The sequence below is a fragment of the Rhinoderma darwinii genome, chromosome 11 (genome assembly GCF_050947455.1).
Source record: "Rhinoderma darwinii isolate aRhiDar2 chromosome 11, aRhiDar2.hap1, whole genome shotgun sequence".
NCBI lineage: Eukaryota > Metazoa > Chordata > Amphibia > Anura > Rhinodermatidae > Rhinoderma > Rhinoderma darwinii.
The window spans coordinates 52,494,976-52,520,367 of record NC_134697.1 but is presented as its reverse complement, the minus strand read 5'-3'; the positions used below and the strand labels follow the sequence as shown (position 1 = coordinate 52,520,367).

Genomic DNA, 25,392 nt, shown 5'->3' with positions numbered 1-25,392 from the left:
GTCTGAAAACACTGCGTGTGAATATACCCTTAGAATGATGAAAGTGAAGTGAATGACTTTTCAGTTGACAGGTTCACATGGCGTGTATTTGACATAGATAAGTAAAAGTATGAATACATTAAAAAGTTGAAAGTGACAACATAAATAAATACAATTTTTGTTTACATTATATAAAAAGCAATATAATAACAAAAATAAATAAATCATGACACCTTCCCTTTAAGTGACCTTCAGAAACCGTAGTGGTTAGTAGCAGATGAATTTCAATGTGGACCGTTTCTTGAGTTATGGCTATACCCATGGCTATCGGGAAATGCTGGGAGTTGTACTAGCTGGAAAACCACAGGTTGGACACCATTAACTTGACTATGGAAGGGCAATACCTATTGGTCATATTAATATGAGCAGATGTCTTGCAGCTGGTGAGACTTAGTCGTCCTAGGAGCCCTGCTGTTCTGCAAGGTTCGAAGAAGTGTGAAATGTTTGGTCACAGTAAGGAGATTTTTCGATGTTGCAATGTTTTTCTGGTTTTCTTTTTTCATTATAGCATACAGTACTCGAATATAGACCAATAGTGATGTGTTCTAGGCATAAAACAAAATGAGGTCCACTAAATGCTCACTCTTTGATACTAGCAGCAGCTGTACTGTATAAGATATGTCTCATTATACGCTAGATATACTGCTATGAATTTTGTAATTAAAGACTACAGACACTTAGTGGTTTTCTGCAGTAAAAAAAAAAAGTTGCACCAAGTTTACAACCTGATTCTCGTTTAAGACTTTTGGCATGTGGACATGTCCCTCCCGGTAATTTATGCTGGATCGGAGTTGTGATTCTGCTGTGTGTGCTTTTCACCACTATCGTCACTCTGATACTGACAGCCTGTGTGATCTGCCCTGAGAGTAGGGAGGAGAACAGTGAGGACGGATGACGTGCTGTCGGATTTATGTCAGAAAGAGCAGGACAACCTACTATATACAGGAGTTGCACAGACTCTACAGCTGCAAAATTGTAGGACATTCTCAATGAAGACTATTTATAACTTTTGCATTTAGGAAGCCAATTTAAATATAAAAACTATTTTAGTACAAAGGTGTCCAGAGCATTGGTTGTACCCATTCCGAATATTGTAATTCGAAATCTTATGGGCCCTTCTAAAGCTTCAGGCCCGGTGCCTAAGACAAATCAAGCTAACTTCTGCAATATAAACTGTAGAGATAGAGAGTATCATAAGGCAGAATAACAACTGCTATCTGATAGCTAAAACAGCCTGTAATTGTTATTGCACAAGTAGCAGTTGTCAAAGCCTAAGGCATAATTATTCCTTTAGTCATACAGACCAGACTGACAAATGAGATGAGAACGTATAACTTGTTATGGGATGACGGGGACTGTCCTCCTGGGAGATTGAGTCTGAATAAATGTGATTCATGTACACGGCATATTAGTATAGAGGGGTTACATTTTACATTGGAGTGTGTAGAAAGTCCAGAGTTTTTTTCGTGACTGTCACTTCTTTCTGTGTGAGGACAATATCTTTCCGTGTGTTCTAGACGTTAAAGCTTCAAACATATTTAAAAGGAAAGTTTTACGTTCAATAATCAATCCTACCATGGTCAGTGGGATTTCTGGCTTTGTGTAACTGTTATTGAGCTCACATGTTGTCACGTTATCCTTGGGATAAGATTTGAAGACTTTTTTGTGTATCTGTGTCAGTTATTTACAGTACAGCTATGTAATAAAATCATTAAAGTAAAATTTGTTTATTAGGGGAAAACCGCATAATTACAGTGAAGAACTCTTGGACGAGAAATGAAACCGCTGTGTGCATAGGTGTAGTGCAGGGGTAGGCAACCTTTTTTGTATGGCGTGTTGATAAAAAAAAAAGTAAAAACTCATTGGTGAAGTACTCAGTGTGCCATGCAAACATGAGTCATAGGAGGTGCTGCACACAGAAGAGAGCGATTCCTAAACACCAGCTTGGAGGGTGGGTTGCGCTTAGGAGAGACTATGGCCACTGAACACCAGCTTGTGGGGTGCATATAGGAGAGAGAGTTTCCAACCTTTGCTAACTTTTTCTTTTACAGAGCGGTTAGGGAACTCCCTTCTTCCCGAAATGATTACCGAGAGAGATAAGGACTTCATAATGCGCTAGGAGACACTCAACACCAGGAGAGAGAGCGAGCAGTGCTGCATTGTGTGCTTGCCAAGTGTTCAGTCGTAACAAACACAATGAAGCACTGCTCTTTCTGCTGGTGATCAGCGCCACCAAACGCATAATGAAACGCTGCTCGGTGTTCAGCGCCGTTAAACACAATGGTGCTGGACACCAAGGGAGTGAAGTGTGCTACCAAGCTATGCCCCACGTGCCAGCTGTGGCACCAGTACCACAGGTTGCTGACCCCTGGTGTAGTGTTAACATATGGCTTAAATCGGGACCTTTTGTTCCTTGAAAGCTCTACATCTTTACAATTTGCTTATTATTTTAAAGGGAACCTGTCACCAGCATTTCACCTATTGAACTTTACTTATCCCTTACTGGCCGCTGCTATTGAAAAGTTCTTTGCCGGTGTCCCCTCTCCAGAACTCCTCCTCCGACTGTAAATAACGGTCTGCAAACATTTCGTACCTTTTATCGTAGTAATCTGGTGTCCCTTTGTGCGCACACACCAGAATAGGACATCAAAGCACAAGCGCGGGATTTTGTGTGCTGGGGAGGCGCTGTCAATCAAAAGTAAAGAGGCGGGGTAAACCCGGAAAGACTGGAGGAACGAAGATTTGACTCTTTTCAAACGAAGATTTGACTCTTTTATGCTCATTATAAGTTTTCATTTGTAGTTGCAAAAATTCTATCTAGATGTAGCAGAGCTGAACTTAAGGGTATATTGTGTTGTATTTTGAAAACTCTCTGCAATAAGATATTATACCTGCAGTTCCAAGTAAAAGCGCAAATAATATCACAATACATTTTGCTGAATCTGCTACATGTGGAAGCCATGTTATGCCGCTTGTAACCATCATTGTGTTTTCTTCTTATTTTAGGATTCGATGATGTAATGATTGTGTTTTGGGAAAGAAGATTAGAAAGGTTTATGGTGTGATAAGACTGAAGAACTACAGTAAGTACAAGATTGATGAAGCAGAACAAGCATAATATTGCAATTTATGAAGAATCGGAAGCGCCGGTCTAGCTTTTGGAGTAGAAGGATATTGTGGTCCATGTTAGGACTTCGAGGCCCTCCAGTTGTTACTATTTTAATGTTAAAAGCACATTTTGATAATTCCTTATTACTGTACTGGTCGCTGATTTAGTGTCATGTTCAATTTCAATTGCATAGTTTGGGTGGTAGCATTTCTTCCATAAAACTAAAACTAAAAAGAAAGTTTATCATTAGCGTCGCACCCGGGTGTTTGTGTCTGAGGGGGCCCAAAGTGCCAGCATATCTATAAATAGCATGTCACGGTTGGGGGAGAGCTGTGTTGCAGATTTTGTGTTGGGGCTTAGGAGATTCAAGCTAAACCCCTGTATGTCCGGCGCATACGCAGTGAAGCGAGGTGTATTGGCCTTGGCTTCATTTGCCTAGGGTCACCGCTAGCTTGTAATGACGTATTGGATTCCGACTTGTGAGAAGTCAGTCATGCTGGGAGGTGGACGGGCCATCGTGACTCTTCAAAGGAGTGGCTCTACCCCCATAACTCTTTATCTGTCATTTGCATATAGCGCACTCTTTTTTTCTGCATCGGACAGAATATACACAGGCTTCATTGTCAACTGATTGCCACCAATGTTTTATCCAGGATGGTAGTTTGGAGGCCTTAGGCCGGGTTCCCACGTAGTGTAAACGCTGTGTAATTTCCACAACGGAATGGTGTGCGGAATTTCCACAGCATTTACAGTAGCAGAAAAGTGGATGAGATGTAGAAAATCTCATGCCCACGCTGCGGAAAAAACCACAGCGTACACGTTAATAAATTCACCTGTGGTGCAGAATTTAATTCTGCATCATGTAAATTTATTCTGTATTTTAGTTGACTTTCCGTTGCGGGTTTTCCCCATTAAATTCAATGGGGATGCAAAACCTGCAATAGAAAGCCAAGTGTTGCGACTTTCGCAGCGTAATTGCAACTCTGGAAAAAAAAAATTATACTTACCCAGAACGCCCTTCTTCCTGCAGTCTGGCCTCCTGGGATGACGTTTCATCCCAGATAACTGCACGCGGCCTGCAACGTCATTTTAGGAGGCCGGACTACGCGCAGATAAGGTTAAGTATGAGCGCTTTCTTCCGCAGCGGAAATTCCATTAGAAAAACTGCATCACAATGTGGTGCGATTTTTTTTTTGTTTGTTTTTTTTTTCTTTTTTCGGATGGAATGTACTGAGGGTTCCGGGTCGGACATGCAGCGTGTCCGACTTGTGGCAACCTGGCCTTATTCCTCCTGGCAGGTTCCCTTTAAAGGGGTAGTCTCATTTCAACAATCCTTTCTCTGAAAACAGCTGCCCCGGCAATCAGCCAATCTCCCCTCAAACAGAGGCTGGAAGTTTTGTCTGACCACCCATAAATTCTAATTGGACCCATGCACGATACTCCATGCCACGGCAACTGTACCGCCCAGCGCACAAGCGCGTCTCTCCATGCCCGATGTCAGGGCGACATATCACAAGTGGAGGTACACTTTACGTAGTCCTACTTGATTGTCTTTTATTCATTGGGGAAAATATCTGGATATCTCCTTCCATGATTAGGGCTTGTCATTGTCTGAAGAGGACCGCAAACATGGGATGATGATGATGCCCTCTGTGATCTTCCCTTGCCTCTATTTATAAACATAGATAAAAATTATTAAGACGGTTAATCAGTATTTCTGGGGATATCTCCCTGTGTGGTCTGTAATATAACTGACATGTTGTTGTATTTTTATAGTTCTATATTTGTTTCATCAGATACTTCCACTAGTGGCTATATTAGTCTTGTCAACAGAGACATTAAAATATCTGGGAGATGATTTGAAGTCTCCAAGATCATATGGCCGGCTCCTTCACTACCGCTTGTCTGCAAGTCACCTGCCAAACATGACAGCTTGGCGCTATGACCTAAATAATGAGTTTTTTGTTTCACAAGCTCAGTATAGTAAGTGAGGTCATTTAATAGTAGAACAAGTATGTAGACTGGAAGATTACTTTCCACCTAACATTCTCTAAATTAATTAGTAAATAACCACATAGTCCTGGTCATAGCTTAACAATTTATTGTATGATGCAACCAACGAGCCTTAATAATGATAACCTTTGTGTCAACTACCCAGCAAAATTAATATGATCAATTCAGATGTTTTGAATAATTAAGGAATGTATTTTACATGGTCTAAAATGTTGATTTATTAATTATAAGGCTATGTTCACAGCACATTTATGTTTGTCTTGCGTATAAAGTAAGAAAAAGTACATGTAACCAATATGTAATCTACACTATATGGACAAAAGTATTGGGACACACCTCAAAATCATTGAAATCAGGTGTTACATTCAGTCCCATTGACACAGGTGTATAAAATCCAGCACTAGCCATGCAGTCGCCTTTACAAATATTTGTGAAAGAATGGATCATTCTAAAGAGATCACTGAAATCCAGCGTGGTACTGTAATAGGATGTCACCGCTGTAACATGTCAGTTAGTGAAATTTCTTCCATCCTAGATATTCCACCATCAACTGTGTGATATTATTGTAAAGTGGAAGCATTTAGGAACCACAGCAACTCAGCCCCGAAGTGGTAGACCACGTACAGTTACAGATCTGGGTCACCAAGTGCTGATGTGCATAGTGCATAAAAGTCGCCAACGCTCTGCTGACTCGATAACTGTAGAGTTCCAAACCTCCTCTGGCATTATCATCTGCACAAAAGCTGTGCGCCGGGAGCTTCATTGCATTGGTTTCCATGGCTGATAATCTTCACGCAAGTCTTACATCATCAAGCACAATGCCAAGTGTCGGATGGAATGGCGTAAAGCACGCAACCACTGGACTCTGAAACTATGGAAGTGTGTTCTGTTGAGTGATGAATCACGATTCTCTATCTGGCAGTCTGATGGACGAGTCTGGGTTTAGTGAATACCAGGAGAACGTTACCTACCTGACTGCATTGTGCCAACTGTAAAGTTTGGTGGAGGAGGATAATGCTAAGGGGTTATTTTTCAGGTGTTGGTCTAGGCTCCTTTGTTCCAGTGAAGGGAAATCTTAATGCTACAGCATATCAAGACAGTTTGGACAATTCTAGCCTCCAACTTTGTGGGAACAGTTTGGGGTTTGGCCCTTTTCTGTTTCAGCGTGACTGTGCCCCAGTGCACAAAGCAAGGTCCATAAAGACATGGTTGGGTGAGTTTGGTGTGGAAGAACTTGACTGATCGCACAGAGCCCTTACCTCAACTCCATCCAATACCTTTGGGATAAACTACAACGGAGATTGTGAGCCGGGCGCTGTCGTCCAACATCGGTGTCTGACCTCACAAATGCTCTTCTGGATAAAAGTACAAAAATTCCCACAGGCACTCCAAAATCTTGTAGAAAGTTTTCCCAGAAGAGTGGAAGCTGTTTTATCTGCAAAGGGGGGGGGGGGGGGGGCAGATCAATTCTAGATTAATGCCTATGGATTTAGTATGGAATGTCCTAAAAGCTCCTGGAGGTGTAATGTGTAGGTTTCCCAATACTTTTCTCCATATAGTGTATTTTTAATATGAAGTAAGAGTGGATTGCCAGTCATGAACATTCAGTGTTGTGTATGTTAACACAGTTTGCTATGATTTACAATAACTTACTGATTGATGGGGGTCTGACTGCCAGGACCCCCACGATCCTTAGAATGGAGGAGCAGCGGCACTTGTTACATACTGATTTTCCATTACGGTTTTTTGCCTTTTTGAAGTTGCTCACATCAAAATACTGGAACTTAGTGCTTCCTCCTGTAATGCAACTTATTGTATTGTGAGCTGCTACTTTTGGTGTCTTACAACAATGTGATGTGAAATTTAGGGCCCAGTTCATCTCACTTTCTTTTTTTTTTCTTACGTTTAGTTTGTACTTTGCTAAAACTCCTGACATACACGTTGTCAGATGGAGGCAAAAGGGACACTCTTTTGGTCTCCATCTAGAATACTTTATTCCATTTTGCAGAGTCCAATTTAAAAAAAAAGGATTTTTTTATTTTTTACATGGTAGCCTGTGGGTGACGGATGCCACTGTATTGCATCCATCACAGGCATCTATTAAATGGATACGTCATGAACTTTTAAATTACCTTTGATTACATATATGATAAACACGGATGTGTTAAATAGATGCTTAAATGTGGCATCCATCACCCTTAGGCTATAGTGGTATCCGTTTAACAGATACGTCATAAATAGGGTCTTGAGAGTTCATGACGTATCCGTTAAATGTATATCATTATAGCCTATGTGTGATGGATCTCACTGTTAGGAATCCGTCACACCCTACATTTAATGTATATGTCGGGAGCTTTTCTTGGCTTATATGTCAAGCATAAGCCAAAAAAGTGATGTGATCATAGCCCATAGCATTTCCTGAAATACAGCACATTGACACATGTCATCCCAAATAAAATAAGGTTCACTGTCACAAAGGAATAAACATGCCAGGTCATGGGTGGGCTAGGAAATAAACACAGAGCAACTATGGGAAAATAAACACACACGTGCAAACCAGTCATGACAGGGTAAATATACACACTTACCAGCATTATGAAGAAAGAAAAAACACAAAAGATGGAAACAAAACAATAAATCTCAGCTACAGGTAACTTCAGAATCAAACTAAATAGGCACATAGTATATAGTATGACAGATGTAGGTTTTCACAGGTTTGCCTTTAGGTGTGTCAATGGGGGAAATTTCAGAAAATTCAGACTTTGGCTGCCCCATATATACCCTCAAATTTTGTTATAATAATAACGGTGACCATACAAAAGTCTTATCCACAGTGTCTATACCAGGGATGTCAGACTCATTTTCACCGAGGGCCACATCAGCCATATGGTTGCCTTTAAAGGGCCGATTGTAATTGTAAGGGCTCGTCCACACTTTGCAGAATTGCTGCATATATTCTGTCCGGAATTGCGGACGGAAAATATGCAGCAGAATACAGTAGCAGCAAAGTGGGTGTTATTTAACATATCTCATCCACACGCTTCATAAATATTCCAAGCAGAAATTGACCTGCGATGCATATTTTTCGGACCACTGCAGGCCAATTCCTGCTGCGGATAGTGGACTGAATTGCTGCGTTTTTCAGAGATGTCACCATCTCCCAGCATTGAGAGAAACGCAGCAAAATACGCACCATTTTCTGCAGTTAAAAACGCAGAAAATGGTGTGCTTTTGCCACAACGGATGGTCTGCTACTTTCAACAGAATTGCTGTGGACAAGCCCTAAAAGTGCCCCCTCAGTAACCGTGCCCCCACACAGTAATAATGCCCCAGTTGAACCCCCTCTAGATAGCACCACACACACAGCTCCCAGTAGATAGCCCAACACACACAGCCCCCTGTAGAAAGCACCAAAAAAAACCTCTTGTAGACGGTGCCACACAGCCCCCCTCTTGTAGACCATGCCACACAGCCCCCCCTCTCGTGGAGTGCCACGCCCAGCCCCTCTCGTGGAGTGCCACGACCAGCCCCGCTCGTGGAGTGCCACGTCCAGCCCTCCTTTCGTGGAGTAACACGTCCAGCCCTCCTTTCGTGGAGTGCCCCGTGCAGCCCTCCTCTCGTAGAGTGCCCCGTGCAGCCCTCCTCTCGTAGAGTGCCCCGTGCAGCCCTCCTCTCGTAGAGTGCCCCGTGCAGCCCTCCTCTCGTAGAGTGCCCCGTGCAGCCCTCCTCTCGTAGAGTGCCCCGTGCAGCCCTCCTCTCGTAGAGTGCCCCGTGCAGCCCTCCTCTCGTAGAGTGCCCCGTGCAGCCCTCCTCTCGTAGAGTGCCCCGTGCAGCCCTCCTCTCGTAGAGTGCCCCGTGCAGCCCTCCTCTCGTAGAGTGCCCCGTGCAGCCCTCCTCTCGTAGAGTGCCCCGTGCAGCCCTCCTCTCGTAGAGTGCCCCGTGCAGCCCTCCTCTCGTAGAGTGCCCCGTGCAGCCCTCCTCTCGTAGAGTGCCCCGTGCAGCCCTCCTCTCGTAGAGTGCCCCGTGCAGCCCTCCTCTCGTAGAGTTCCCCGTGCAGCCCCCCCTCCTAGAGAGTGCCCCGTACAGCCCACATAGGCCCCAGAGCGGTAGCTTACCGCTACCGCTCTCCGCTCTGCCTGATGTGACTCAAGTTTAGCAGGTCGCGCGGTGGCGGTCTGAGTGAGGTCGGTGCCGGCTCGGGAATGACCAGTGCCGTCATCTGACCAGAGTAAGTCACTCGGGTCAGGTGACTGGAGTGGTTCACTCCCGGCACTGACCTCACTCAGACTTAATAACTTGGCCACGGCCTGCATATTGTCAGATTGAAAATATGCCCATGGCTGCCTACTCTTCCCTTTGCACTTTCCATGTCCTTTTTGGCGCATGCGCAGTGCAATGTTCCAGGAGAACTAAATTCCGGACGGTGCTTTTTTCTGCTGGATGCTACGGACGGCATAAAAAAAAGAATACCTGTTTTAAATAAAACATAAAACATAAAAGTCCTTCTGTTGTGGCGCTGCATGTAAAAACCTGATTCAGGTTTTTTACATGCAGCGGACCTCGCACGCCACATAAAATGAGGTGGCAGGCCGGATTTGGCCCGCGGGCCTTGTGTTTGACATGTGTGGTGTATACAATTGTATCAGCTGTATTGCACACATAGTAGTACCAGCAATCCGACAAATATATTATCAGTGCATAAAGAATATACAGTATGTATAGTCAATTGTACCAGGCGTAATACATTTATTTCTTTAAATAGTGCTAAGATATTCCGTAGCACTGTACAGAAATTGTCACCATTCACATCCGTCCATGTCTCCAATTAGGCGCACAATCTAACGTCCCTATCTTCAACACCGCACACCTGGGCAAATCTCATAGGAAACCAAGTAGCCTGTCCATATGTTTTTGGAGTATGTGTGGGTTTCCTCCAGGTACTCTGGTTTCCTCCAAAACACAGGTAGAACATATAAACTCCATGCAGTACATATATAATAATAATAGCTTAGCCTGCATATGTAATAGTCGTAGTGCCCTCCTAATACAGCTATTTCCGAGTAATATCTGCCAAAGTCCATATTTATGAACATATAGTGCCCACATAACAGCAACAGTGCATATTAAATGCCAGTCATGGTACATATACAATCCATAGGACATGTCTCCAAACCACTGTGTGTGTGTGTGTGTGTGTGTGTGTGTGTGTGTGTATATGTATATGTATATATATTTATATCTCTTATACTATACAGCCTCCATTTAGCAATGTTTGTGACCATATAATGGGATCATATTATAATACCCACCATGGTGACCATATAATAATGTAACCATAGTTGACATAAAGTAACACTGAACATTGTGCCCATGTAATATCAGATGTAGTGCCCATGTAATATCAGATAACCAGCCAGGGTATCTATACACATATCTTGGAACCAATTTATTAAAGTAGTGGACTCCTTAACTTGCAGGTTTTGGGATTTTGAGTGCATTAAGACATATATTTAAATCGTGTTTTAGTTTCTAGATGTCACTCATTGAATGTTCGTTGACTTTACTTTTCTCGAGGTTTATTTGTTCTAGAATTAATCATTGAATGTTCTTGCTGCAGTAAAGGGATGTTGGCAATTGTGACTTGTTTATTTTATTAAACCCTGTTCCCCAGCACTGATCTCTGCCAAACCAAATTCCAAGAACATCCGCCTCCCTAGAAAAAAAAATTCCTACTTCAATGGTAACCTCAAGACCTATGTAGCAATTTTCCCTAAATCCCACCAGCCACAGAGTTGTTTTTAGACCTCCTAAGGTCTTTTGGCATATTTTGAAAGGAGCTGAACCCCATCCCACAACAATTCTATTATGTCTAATAGAGACATTCCTGTCTGTGCAACAAGACAAAGGTAGATTTTTATGTAATTAATAGTAAACTAGCGAATAATAATAATTAAAAAAAATGTCTGTATTTAGAAAAAGAAACATATCCGAGGCCTTTTAGATATGAGGTCACTATTGAGCACACGACCACCAACAGCCATCGTGTCACTGTGTTACACAATATTTCCTTAGCTCCTTTTACTGGGAATCAAATCTGGACAGATGTTGGTATAAAGGAAGTTGCCTGCACGATCGTGCTAGCAGGGCTGTGTCTATTACCCGTCTGTCAGCAAGTGTTAACGTCTGTTTATTTGATATCCTGCTCTGTGATAATGAAAATGGGTTTAGTGTATGATCAATCCACAAGACATGTGTTCCATGTTGATGGAATTTGATGGGTTCCGGGAAAAACATGTTTTTAGGGCTCATGCACACGACCGTTGTTTTTCTTTAGAGTCCTATCCGGGTTCCTGGGTTTTTTTTTTTGCAGTTATCATGCTGAATCATTTGTTTCTATGGGGCCATGCACACATCCTTTTTTTTTTTTTTCGTATCCGTGGGTCTGTTCCGCAGAGTTATAGAACAGGTCGTATTCTTGTCTCTTTTCGCAGTCCATCTCAACTATTCTAGTGTATGGGTCAGCAAAAGAACCGGAAAGCACGTGGAAGCCACTATGATCTGTGTTTTGCGGTCCTCAAAACGGAAACCGTTGTGTGCATAATGTCTTATTGTGGCAATCCGTATATTGATGTTGGCATGAAAAAGTTATTAAAGAACATCTCCGGCCAGCCAATGTAAACTTTATTGGCGCTGTAATTAGTGGCGTAAATAGAGCGGGGGCCCCATTTCAAAGATCAAAATGGACTCCCAATTATGGTGGCAGGTTTTGCCACCCAGGACAGAAGGGGGTAGTGTTTCATTTCCTCCACCTCCTTTCCATTCCCCACTCCTCTTTTTGCTAAAAATGCAGTTTATCTGGAGAAGGGAGTCCTGCATAGTTGCAAAGTAGTGACAAAGGGGATGAGCCCAACTAGTACTGCCGCCCCTGCAAGGATTCCATAGCAGCTGCATAGGCTAACTCCATGGCATGTACATCTTTGGTCGAAATGAAGAAACAAGGGACTAAAGATGACAACAGTCATATCCACTGTATGAAACACAAAGCACCGAATGGGTATGTATATGATGCAAAAAAGATATAATAAAATGACTATATAAGTAACAAACAATTATATTTATTTAAAGTTAATACACCACATAGATAATAAAAACATTTAAAAATAGCATCAAAATGCTAAACAAGAATCTCTAGGAGGGGGGGCACCCTGATAAGTGGCAAACAATAGAAACCCCCCAATCGCCCACCCAAACCCCTCAATATGCGTTCTATGTAGGAGACATGTAGCAAAGAAATGTTGCATCAAACCAGCATATCCTAGTCCTGAACCATGAGGGGAAAAGGGGATTGTAAGCCCCACGCATATCGCCACAATGTCCTGACGCATGCGCAGTATGTGTGGCAACACACCGCTTGCATCTCACGGCGCAGCGAGCTTCCGCCGGGTGTACCTCTCATGCGCCGGGGCCGGCATCAGGTGCACGTGGTGCTGGCCTTGGCGCATGTGCACTGCACATGAGCGGACACCGACTTGTGCCACACTGCCTGTCCTATGAAGCATTGAGAGGGGTAAGTGCGCCCTAGGGTGCATACTATTTCTCTAATTACTAAAACTTATTGACGATACTATATAATATGACCACATTCTTACACACAAATTAACCCCGGAGGAAGCCACATTGTGGTGATATGCGTGGGGCTTACAATCCCCTTTTCCCCTCATGGTTCAGGACTAGGATATGCTGGTTTGATGCAACATTTCTTTGCTACATGTCTCATACATAGAACGCATATTGAGGGGTTTAGGTGGGTGAGTGGGGGTTTCTATTGTTTGCCACTTATCAGGGTGGCCCCCCTCTTAGAGATTGTTGTTTAGCCTTTTTATGCTATTTTTAAATGTTTTTATTATCTATGTGGTGTATTAACTTTTAATAAATATAATTGTTTGTTACTTATATAGTCATTTCATGGTATGTTTTTTGCCTCATATACATACCCATCTGGTGCTTTGTATTTCATACTATGGTTTTCATACTGTGGCAATATTTATGCTGTGCCCACCAGTGATTTATATAACAGTCATATCCATGTGTCAGCCAATATGACATCTCTTACCGAACTGTAATCATTTTGCCTATTGTACCAAAATGATTGGATACGATAAATTTAAATATTTTTTATTCTAAGGAAAATTAACCAGAATTTACTATTTTGGTCATAATAACCCGCATAAATAGTTTGCCTTGTGTATATTTATTATTGGATCAAAAAATAAAATAAAAACCGTCTCTAGTGTGCCAGGTAGGCTATAATCGCTCTTTACAGGGTTGGACAATAAGGAGACAACAGTAGGGATCACTGTGCCCCCGTGGCTTCTTATACATCGAAGTGCTGCTGTGGATACTGCCTGTCCCTTTAAAATGTTACTATTTGCATGATCTGGTAGAACCGTTGAGTGAAGCCTAGAACTTTTTTGCTTTTCTCCATATATGTTGTACATTTTTTTGTAACCCGCTATATTATGAAGTGCTAAATGTAAAGAATGTTAATGAATGTTGTGGTTTTGTATTCTCATGTGGCTTAGACAGAGAATATCTTTATTAGAAAGTTGCGTTAATGTCTTAGTTTGGTATGAGCAGAATTTCCTGCCATGCCTGGCATCTCTGTTCACCTTGGTTAGAATCAGTCGGTTATGCCTCTCCTCTGTTTTTCTTGCATTTAGCCTCATTAGGACATCAGAGAAATTGCAGCTGAGCAAACATGTCGTTTCCTGACTGCAAACGTAAAGTATATATAACTTCTAGAAATAGCTTATAATTACCTTTTATGTAAGGACCGCATGCAATGAAAGGATTGTTGTGATTATTGAGTTTTTACTATAGGACAAGAAACTGATCAGAAAATTCCTGTGTAGGGCAAAGCATAATCGATTTGTGAAAGATCCCCACAAAGCACAGTTTAACTTATAGGTTCACTTTAAAGGGTTATTTACAAAGGGCTGACCGGTTATCCACAGGATATGCCATAAATATCTGATAGGTGCAGCTCCCACCTCTGGGACCTGCACCTATCTCCAGAATGGTGGTCCTCTGACCCCCTTTCCACCTGGGGAGGTGGCCGCGGCATCCAGGTGGAGAGTAACTGGAGAGGTGGCAGGAAGCTGCCTCACCAGGTGGAATAGGGTCGGAGACTGCCTATTCTGGAGATAGATGTGGGTCCCACACCTATTCATGTTTATGATGGAAATACCCCTTTAATTGGGTGTAACTCCCATCTTAGTTGTTCATGTAATAGTATTGCCGACATTCCCAACTTGTCAGACTTTGTCAAAGTCTGTGTGGACGGCTATACACAGCCACTTGGTGACAATATCTGACCTCCATGGTTGTCACCCACCTCAGCTCAGAAGCAGTTCCCATAAGAGAAAGTTGTACAATTTAGTGCAGAGCCTTGTGGACACAACATGGTTAAATTTTCTATACTCCTATACGTTTATGAGTGGGAAACCCCAACACCAATTGGCAGGTGATCATATAACAACTAAGCTACACCTACGATGGGAAAAAGAAGTTGAAAATGATGTATTATTGGGTCTTACTAAAGAGAAAAAATATGATCTACTATAGCTGGACCCAGGCCACCTACAGTACTTTGCCGACGTCTTGCTCTGCTCTATACCGTTGCTGCCCTGTATAGTGGCACAAATTGCATCTGCCCATCTGATTGGTGCCTGCTCTAACCTGTGACTATTTACCCATGTTGCAAGTTCTCCGCCAGCCTCTACCACAATTTCACAAATTTTGCTTGGCTTAATACTTTTGTTTCAGTGCACAGGGGTAATCTGTTGTGAGTGGCTTGTGTCCGAGATTGGCTTATTAACACCCCTGCAGACCTACCACAAATGTACAGGAATTAGATATTCAGATGTAAATCAGACTGTATAATAATGGACCAATCTACCCTGGGTAATCTCACATGCCATAACTATAATAAAAAGAAAAGCAGAATAATATCAATTAAAAGCCGATGACCTGCCTGTTGACAGTTTCCAGGTAATAACACATTGATTTTAATCTACACTGGGTAAGAATAAGCTGAAGAATAAGTGAAAACATGAAAAAGGTCATATATATTTCTAGACCTTGCATTTGTTACTTCTGTAGACCGTGGTAATGGTGGAGCTCCACTTCCCATGAAATAATATATTTATCAAAAAGCAACAGGTTTGTTTGTTACTACAAAGAATTGGTTGACATGCCATTCCTTGTAGTGACATGATGGTAGCGATATAAAATTAACTTCTAGAGCGTAATATGAGGAGCTGTTGACAGGGGTTTTGTTCATATTTTTCCTAAAACATTATACTAGCAATTGTTGTTGTATATCCATAAACCCAAACTATTTCAATAACATCTTGTTCATAAATCTCACTTGATCTGTTTTAATGGGACACTAATCTCATTACACGTGGTGCTAAAGTTATTTATACTTTCAGCATGGCATATGGCTCCGTGACATCTAAATGTGTTCATTTTTATCACTTGGAGACCGGCTATTCTGTCATAAGCTTGTTTACAAACCAAGGACACTATGTCCAGGAGACGTAAGGGAAACCAATACACCCCATGGCATCTTTTATACCGGAGGGATCTATTACCAAATAGTTTTGATTCTATAATACAATCTGTAATCAAATCAAGGTATCATCATTCTTTACATAGTTTGACGCCTAATGACAAGTCAGATTTTTTTTTAATTATTATTAGAACAAACACCCAGTGCAAAAAAGTAAAAGAAAAAAAAAATATTCAAAAACGGGTGCACCATTATTTGAACCCGGGAGGAACACGAATGGCTCAATAAGGGACAATGCTCATTGCAAACTTGAGGAATCAGATTATTTCGCCAAGGCACCTAAATATCTTCTGTTTAGGTAAAGATCTAGACATACAGTAAAGCGAAGTGCACAGACATTGTATAACTTCATACAAGTACCTACAGTTCTGCATTATGAACACTTCATGAGCTGCTATATTTTCTCTCTGTGATGCTTGGTGTTACCTCCTAGAAGCATTACTTACCTCTGTAATATTACATGAGTCGAGACATGCAACGTATGAAATTGGAGGAACGCAGAGATACAGTATTGGCCTGTAGCAGTTTGGGATCATGATGCATAATTTTTTGGGGGGGGGTTACATTTTAAGTTTTAGACAAGAGGTAAAGGAATAAGTGCAGATGACATAGGTGCATAAGAGTAAATTAGACACGCTGGTCCATAGGCAACAAATAACACAGAGATCCATTCGAATGTAAAAGTCTGACCCAAAAATCGTAACAAAATACAACAGTCCAGAAAATAAGTATGCTAGATATGCAATGTCAGAATCTCAGATATAAAGTTTGACTAGAATGCAGAAAACATTTTGATGAGTACGTGGGCATAAACGGGAAGGGCACCTAATTATCTAGATGGTTTTCTGTAAAAGCAGACCATTTCCCCCAGGTGGTCAATTTTCGAGAACGGGAGAAGTTCTCCCAAACCAGGAGTTCCTTGAATCTACAGATTTGCTCAGTTTTCTCCAATTATTCCTGGATGGAAGGGGGATTTATAGAAATCCTGTTCAACGGGCTTAGCAGTTTTGCTGCTGTAAACAACCAGGTCGTAAGATCGTTAATAGAGGGCTTAAATCGTTTTCTGGCGTCCCCAGTAGCACCAATTCCCGCGAGAGTCCGGAGAGCAGACTGCCCTGATTGTCTGTCTCACCTGGCGCCTGGAAGCTCTCCAAGCTTGGGCATGAAAACCATATGTGAGATATAGAGCCGGGGGCTGATTGACATCTCCAGCAGACATCACAAGAGGATAGATGGCCCCACAGTGGTCTTGTACCATCTAGTTAATATTTTAAAGAAAATGTCCTGTATTCTGATGCAGCCAGAGCAGAAATGGGAATGTGAAAAAGTAAACTTTGTCTCGCCATCTGTGTATTATCAATCAAGTTCAAACTTCCAGGTTCTAAGAAAAATCTGTGTCCCCAGGGGAGCAGAGTCAAGCAATCTCTAGTACATTTTAGAAAGCAATTTAGGGGGGAGTTGCGGATGAGCAAGTATTCGTCTAACCAATTCGGTTTCCCCAAGGAGGTTTCGCCTTCCTATAAAGAGTCCTAACCTTTTGTCTGAAAGCTAGTTTCTGTAAAACAAAATATTTAGTTTCGTTGACTAACCTTGTAGTTAATCAATATCTAACATTGAGGACCCTCAGAGCAGATCTAAGGGTGAGTTCTCCCAGCGATTCTTCTAGGCGCTCTTGTAGAAATAAGGGGGTCAAGTGGAGTGGCATCAGAGGAGACGGAGAATACCATGTTACCTGCTGAAATTGGGCAGACTGCCAAACCTTATTGGTACATCTTGTAATGGTACTTATGATCTGGTGGGTCGCGCCAGTAGTAAACGGTGACCACAGATATTAGATTGACATGTCCTAATAGGGATTAGGTCTATGTGGGGAGTGGATTGGGACACCAGGTGCAACCTACGGAACATTATGGTTTGCTCTATTGCACAAGTCTCCTTTTTGTTTGAATGAGCTGAGACGATAAAGTTTTAAGTTCTATTTTCTAAATTTCTCCCACCCTGACTAGAGCTTACTTGGAATTGAAGCCTTTTCCCTCAAGAATGTAGAACCCATATTTTTTATGTGAATACAATGTTTAGCTAAACAAAAGCCTTTTTCTTTTTTTCCCCCTTGGTTTTTTTGTTTCTTATTATGTTTAGAATAACGCCTGTACCTGTGTCTTATATTCTCGTACCTTGCTCCTGCACCTTATAAGTATTCGCCAATAGACAGCAGTTTGTACAGAAAACACCACTGCTTTAGGTTTACACTGCTGGAACGTTTACTCCTGTCAGTTTGTCCGGATAACTTGCCAGCTATTTTGGAATCTGTTGATTGAAACCCGAGCTATGTCTGTTGATCTCCTTCTTGCTAATGAAAATATTCCTTTGACACCATCGATAGGGCCTTTCTTCAGTTTACTTTGTTCTTGTAATCTGTATCATTCTTACTGACAGGTTTCATATTCTAGATGCGGAGTAATCGGCTGTTGTAGAACAAGGTATTCTACATATGTTGCTTTTTGTCTGGTCGATGTCAAAGTCAAAACAATGTCAGGCCGCTAAAAGCAGTGGTTGATTATGAGGGAGCCAGTGACAGGATGACATCATCAAGAAACCAATCTAATTTAAGCAAGGAAGAGGATGTCTGGGGCGGGGGCATTTAAATGTACAGTAGGCAGAAGCTTTTCTAAACCACAGGTCATTTGTGAGCCGCAAGCTTCCTCTCTCACCCTTGGTAATAACTGGAGATATGCATGAAAAGCAGATAAAACACAAAGAAAAGAATATTGAGAGGTAAGATGAGATTATGTCTTATTGCTCCAGATACTTTCATTAGGCAAAAAAAAACTACGTGGTCTAGTCGTGGTCTTCATGGCTGTCATTGAAATTCGTTCTTGGAGAATGTTGCCACTTACGGTTACATGATTAGACTTTTAAACCTAATACTGTCCATGATCATGTCTATGCCCATAAATCCATAGCAGTAAACTAAGGATGTCCATGACCTCATGCGTTTGATAGTCAGTGGTGGAATTAGCGTGGCAGTGGAGGGGTCTGCCACTCATCTCTGGTTTGCTGGCAGGAGTTAGAGGACAACTCTGAACTGGAAAAATCTGAGAATGAACACGTTGGTGGAGGATAAAAGTTGTTACAATCTTTTTCCACTACTTCATGTCATGTGATGAGCGGAAGGCACCTCCTGGCATTAAGGTCATCTACTCCATAAAAAAGTTTAAAGTTCGGCATGTTCTTTTTTTTTTTTCCTTCTTTCCCCTTAGCTGCCATGGTAATTATGGTGGGAAGTTTGACTGTCAACTGTTTGGTTATTCTTTATGATAATTTTTGAAAAATACACTTGCCACTTAGTTTATTATGTCCAGTAGGATATCAGATCACTGGGAGGCATAAGAAGGTAGTGGTGAAAGTATTTAGTGTTTAGTACAAGACGTTAATGGGTAAACAATGTGAAAGCACAAACATTGAACGTGGATATATGTGGGTAAAGCTCTGGTCCAAGCGGAAGCAAAACTAATTCACTTAAGATTTGTGCAGCCGTTGTTTACGTTTTTAGACAGTGGAGCATAAGACAAGAAATAGGTACTGAACACAATGGGGCAGGTTTACTATTTGAAATGCCCCAGAATTCTGCTGTACATGCTGTCTGCCACATTTATTAACTGTTTTAGACATCTCTTGGACACGCACGACAAGGGGACGTGGCTTAGCAGGAAAGGAATGTGACTTAAAACGTGACACTGCGCTAAAAATGTCACCAAATTTTGGCGTAAAAAAAAACTGGCGTAAAATAAGCTAACTCATAGGTGGTATAAGGAAGAGGAAAGTGTCTAGCACATCTAGCAACATACGGCATGCACCACTTGGCGCATTTTCTGAACACTTTTGTCTCAATTTACACGGTCTAAAACGTAGACACTGTTAGTAAATCTGCCCCAATATCTGTGGTGTATAATGGCTATTGGATGCTGGAGCTGAGTGGAAGCTTGAAAGTCTTGTACAGTCAACAGTACATCAAATAACAGATAATCTGTGCTGAGAACTAAATCGTAGCTCAGCCTCCCAACATACAGTGCCGGACATTATCGGGACGGGCTAAAGGTGGTCTAACAAAATCTGAAGTGCAGTTCTTGAATGCGTTTTTTTTTCCAGCCAAAACAAGGAGTGGATCCAAAGCGGAAGAAAAAAATAGGAGTTTTATATTTCTTTTTTTTTTTTTTAATTCAATCCTGGTTGTGGCTAAAAAAAAAAAAGGCGTCAAAAACTGAAATAACTCTGCACTGTGTAAACAAGGCCTTTTTGTTTTTAAGGAACCTCCAACATCTATTGTACATGACAGGCACCTGTATGCATCAAACATTCCTACTTCTTTGTTTTTCTTGGAGAAAAGAGCCACTAGAGGTATCTATTAGCCTCTTATTCCCCTCTCGCTATGGCAGTAAACCTGCATGCTTGGCTGATCTGGACATACAAGCTGGTACACTGTGTTATGCCCAGTGTGGTGGTGTTTGTCATGCACCACCCTTTAAACCTAAAAGGGGTTGTCCGGGCACGGACTGGATTTTCATACTGATGACCTATCCACAGGATAGCCAAAAGTAGAGAGTTACCACAGCACCGAACCGCCAGGATGGTGCACGCCTCTTCAGAACCTGGTCCAAGGTCATCAATATCAGGCAGAAAAATGGACAAGGAGGCAGCACTTCAAAAATGTAGAAAAACCTTTATTCACCCATGCAAAGTTTCAATCCCTCATGATCTTTCTCATGCTTGAGAAAGATCCTGAGGGATTGAAACGTTGCATGGGTGAAAAGGTTTTTCTACATTTTGGAAGTGCTGCCTCCTTGTCCATTTTTCTGCCTATCCACAGGATAGGTCATCGGTATATGATCGGTGGGGGTCCGACACCTGGACTCGCACTGGTCAGCTGCCTCCGGGCATCAGGTACCCGTGCCTGATGCAGAAGGCTCCGGTCACAGTATAGCGGCTGAGCTGCAATACTGCAGCTCTGCTCCTATTCAATGCCATCTGCTTCCGGCACTAAACACTGCATAACATCCAGTGTCCAGAGGCAACCGGAGCAGCTGATCGGTGCGAGGTCCAGATGTTGGACCCCCACCGATCATATACTGATGACCTATCCTGTGTATAGATCATCAGTATGAAAAACCGGTCTGTGCTCAGACAACCGCTTTTAAAGACAGCATTCCAGTGTCATACTATGCCCCCTCAGGCCCTGCACTAACTTACAACAGTGTACCAGTATTACCTTGAGTATTTCTTTAAGCACATCTGTGTTGGACGCTCCGTTAAGAGCCTCCGTCGCAGATTCTGCTGAAAATCCTAAACAAAGTAAAGCAGCATGCATTAATGGTTTTCCAGGAAAAATGATGGACACCATTACGGAAACCCGACGAAACCCATTAAAGTCAATGGTTTCGTCAGGCCTCGTTGGTGTTAGTCTTGCGAAAGATCTGCCACCGCTGCCATTTTCGTTGTTTTGCTCTTATGATGTATCCGTACAAAGGAAATTAAACTGCCAATGTAAACTAATTCATCTGAATGGCCACCATGTAATACTACATTTCCCCCCTGACGCGGCCGCAAAATCGGCTTCATATACTCTGAGCACAAATTATTCATCATTACCTATCACAAAAATCCTGTGTATTAAAAATCCCTTTTCTTTAACTATTAGTTTATGGTTCCACGTGTACTTGCATATCTGGATGGGTGATAGAAATAGGCTTTAGTACTGTACTTTTAATAAAACTCCCAATACCATTTTCTCCCACATATCTATTGACTTTTTGAATGCGGCCTCATACATTGCTACTATGATTCTGTGCTGTGATTTATACTAGCGGAGTCTATTAATGCACACTATTGATCGTACTTTAGGCCACTGTGGTATATTATACAAATTGACTGTTCTACACTTATCCCATGTGCTTAGTGCACTTACAGAGAAGCTTCTTGAAACTTTCTTATGGATATAAACTCAATGTGAATATTTGTCCCTGTAATTGTGTTTAATATAGTGATATAACTTCCTTCTGTTTAGGGGGACTCTGACATTACATCTGACTAAGTTTTTAAAAGATCCTAATGCCCCCCTGCTTTTGCGGACCATGCTCCCATTAAAAGGATGGGAGCGCGGTCTGTAAAGTGAAAAAATAAGACATGTCCTATTTTTTACGGAAGGATTCTACAGCACAGACACCTTCCCGCAAATATACGGGAAGGTGTACGTCGGCCATAGAAATGAATGGGTCCATAATTGAGGACATATACGGTCCATAATTACAGACGAAATCTACGGTCGTGTGCTTGGGGCCTTAGGTTCAGTTCACACTGTGCATTTTTGCACTTTTAGCATGCGTCTTTTGTTTTGGTAGACAAATTTCCATGTCCCTTCATGGGAGTTCATCAACCAAAACAAAAAAGCGCATGCTAATAACGCAACAAAAATGCAGTGTGTAGCCAGTCTAACACAGTTTTAACTTTTTCAAACTGAGTTAACCATTCTTTCATAGTTGGTTTAATTCCACTATTCGTCACTTATCCTGTTGATCTTTTCACAAGAAAAAACATTAGAAAAATACATCATATATAATGAATTTAAAATCTATGGGGGCTCTTTATATGAATGAATTAATTAAAATCCAAAAAAAAGCTATTGGATTAAATTGATCCACATACTATGCAGCTGTAATCTATGGGAGTTCTGGCATACATTTATGGATTTCAGTCATGAACAAGTTATGAATAAAATTTCCAGGAAGTGTGAATGCAGTTTTCTTGTTTTGAAATGTTTAATATACAAACAATATGCTATATATTCACATAAAGTAGAAGGGCTTATACTGTAATATATATCCTTGGGCTTATACTGTAGTGTATAGCCTTCCTATTTTTGTATTTTTGGCAGGTGATTTTAAGAACTTTTGCGGAGAACGTGGTTTGTTGTAGTTGTAGTTTGTGTCGGCTTCATAGCTCAGTGGTTAGAGTAGTTGTCTTGTGTCGGCTTCATAGCTCAGTGGTTAGAGTAGTTGTCTTGTGTCTGCTTCATAGCTCAGTGGTTAGAGTAGTTGTCTTGTGTCGGCTTCATAGCTCAGTGGTTAGAGTAGTTGTCTTGTGTCGGCTTCATAGCTCAGTGGTTAGAGTAGTTGTCTTGTGTCGGCTTCATAGCTCAGTGGTTAGAGTAGTTGTCTTGTGTCTGCTTCATAGCTCAGTGGTTAGAGTAATTGTCTTGTGTCTGCTTCATAGCTCAGTGGTTAGAGTAGTTGTCTTGTATTGGCTTCATAGCTCAGTGGTTAGAGTAGTTGTCTTGTAAGTGTCGGCTTCATAGCTCAGTGGTTAGAGTAGTTGTCTTGTATTGGCTTCATAGCTCAGTGGTTAGAGTAGTTGTCTTGTAAGTGTCGGCTTCATAGCTCTGTGGTTAGAGTAGTTGTCTTATCGAGGGGTTCTGTGGTGGTGGTTTGGTGATATTTGGGACTCACTACGCAGCACAGTGGTTGGTATCTTAACCTAGTGATATCCATGTTTTAGACATTTCTTCATTCCCTGAGACAACACTGGCAAACAGTAATGTACTGAGTGTATACAATTCTTGTCTCCTTATGCAATATGTATTGCCATTTCATGTGATACTCTTTGCTATTTTTTGTACTATACTGGTGTGATAAGCTGCTCTGTATGTTGTAGTCCCCCAACCATCACCATGTTGTTTTAAACGTGTTTGTCATTTTTAGGTCGTGTTGGCCATTGTTTTTACTATTTGTGATCAAATATAATAAAAATCTTTTTGCATGGTACCTATGGTGTACTCATATGTTATGGTAGGATTTATATGGTAGTATCTATATATATATATATATATATATATATATGTGTGTATATATATATATATATATATATATATATATATATATATATATATATATATATATTTATAGGGATTGTAGTTTGTTGTAGCCCTGAACTTGAGTGAGGAAAGTTACATACGTTTTTGTTTTTCAAAATTATTCAGAACTTGGACACAGAATAATAGTTATGGACTATTTAATGCTGTAAATTTGTTCATATGTCTGGTACCCCCCATACAAGGTTTCTAGTTGAAATAAAGTCTTTATTGGTGGGAATTCTTAAATGAGATGGCCATATCCCTGTCTTGCATGTGAACCAAGCAGACTATCAGTTTCATGACTTCATCTTCCTTGGTATTGAATAGACAGGATGGGATTTTATGAGTTCGGAGGACAGGGACACCATAAATAGTCATATGGGCTGAATAAGGCCCAGGAAGTTCTGCTGGGAGATTTTCTACATACCTTCTAACTTATGACAGAATGCATAGTCCAGCATGAGATAAACATTTTGTCTTTTTCCCTTTTTTAAAAAAGCAGAAAGAAGCAAACACTTTGTTAGAAGATTTGTAAGCCTCGCAGCATGAGTTCTGGTGAGTATACGTCTTGTGTTTTACTATGTCTTCTGAATGTGCTGGAGTCAGTTGATCTGCATCATATATGCTATTGATTTTTTTGGGAAGGTAGTTTTATGGTACGAAATGTAAAATGGTTGTAGTAATTTTATTTGGTTATTTTACTTTATTTTAGTCTTGTAGTAGTTTGAATATTTAAAAGAAGAAATTATTATTATGAAAATGTTATTGTGCATGTAGTCATTACCATAGTCTTACGAAGTTTAGTTACGGACTCACTGACAATCTGCTAGATACTTCTTATGCACAAACCAGTAAGTGAGTGTAAAAAGCTTGTGTATGATGGCTAGAAATTTACTGACTGTGAAACGATGTCTAATGCAGATAATGAAGTTACCATATCAAACAATGTGGTCAACGGAATAACATCCAATTGCAACATGCAAGAAAAAGGTGAGATATAATATTGATGATGTAACAAATTGAATTGGAGGCTCCTTGTCTAATAAATGACTGCGAGAAACATTTTATTAGTGTAAATGTGCAATATCTGTTTTCTATTGGTAAAAAAATGCATTATTCACATATACCCTATACACCGGTTTGTAATCTCTTGGTAGATTGCAGCAGCGGATATGATAGTGGTTTATGATAGGTTCCTTATGTTCTCCCACAATATTAACAATCATTAACTGTAGATGTTCTGACGACCATTAACAACCGTCCACCCATTAATGTACCTACAGCACGGTCTAATAATCACAGTCTATAGCGGGCTGGGAAATAGGAGTAGGTGAGAAAAAAAAAATCGAATCTGAACAATCTATTCTTGCTCAAAAGCTCATTATAAGATATCCTAAGTCTAGGATTAGAAAAAAAGGTCTGCTTTTTTTTTCTTTCTTCCCAGAAACCGTGCCATCTTGTCCATGGTCTGTGTCTGGTATTGCAGTTCAGCCATATTAACTTGAAGGTTGAGCTGAAGGTTGAGACAGGAAGAGACATTACCCAGGCAAAATAGGTTGCATTTACTTTTTAAAGAGGTTGTCCACTACCAGACAACTGATGACCTATCCGGCTGCCTCCGGACATCCATGCCGAAAGCAGATGACTCCTGTCACGGAATATTGGCCGAGGTGCAGTACTGCTAACTGCAGCTGC

The 25,392-nt window shown here is 41.2% G+C and overlaps 1 protein-coding gene across 23 annotated transcripts in view; it reads left to right on the top strand.

Moving 5' to 3' along the window:
* The window catches only part of SORBS1 (sorbin and SH3 domain containing 1), a 290,288-nt gene that overhangs the window by 142,041 nt on the left and 122,855 nt on the right, over positions 1 to 25,392 (top strand). For all 23 annotated transcript variants that reach the window (XM_075841467.1, XM_075841478.1, XM_075841471.1 and 20 more), the window contains 3 exons: positions 3,046 to 3,122; positions 24,197 to 24,252; positions 24,619 to 24,687. In XM_075841467.1, coding sequence (XP_075697582.1) covers positions 24,243 to 24,252; positions 24,619 to 24,687 — 79 coding nt within the window. In that variant the 5' untranslated portion in view covers positions 3,046 to 3,122; positions 24,197 to 24,242. The remainder of the gene's footprint in view (positions 1 to 3,045; positions 3,123 to 24,196; positions 24,253 to 24,618; positions 24,688 to 25,392) is intronic.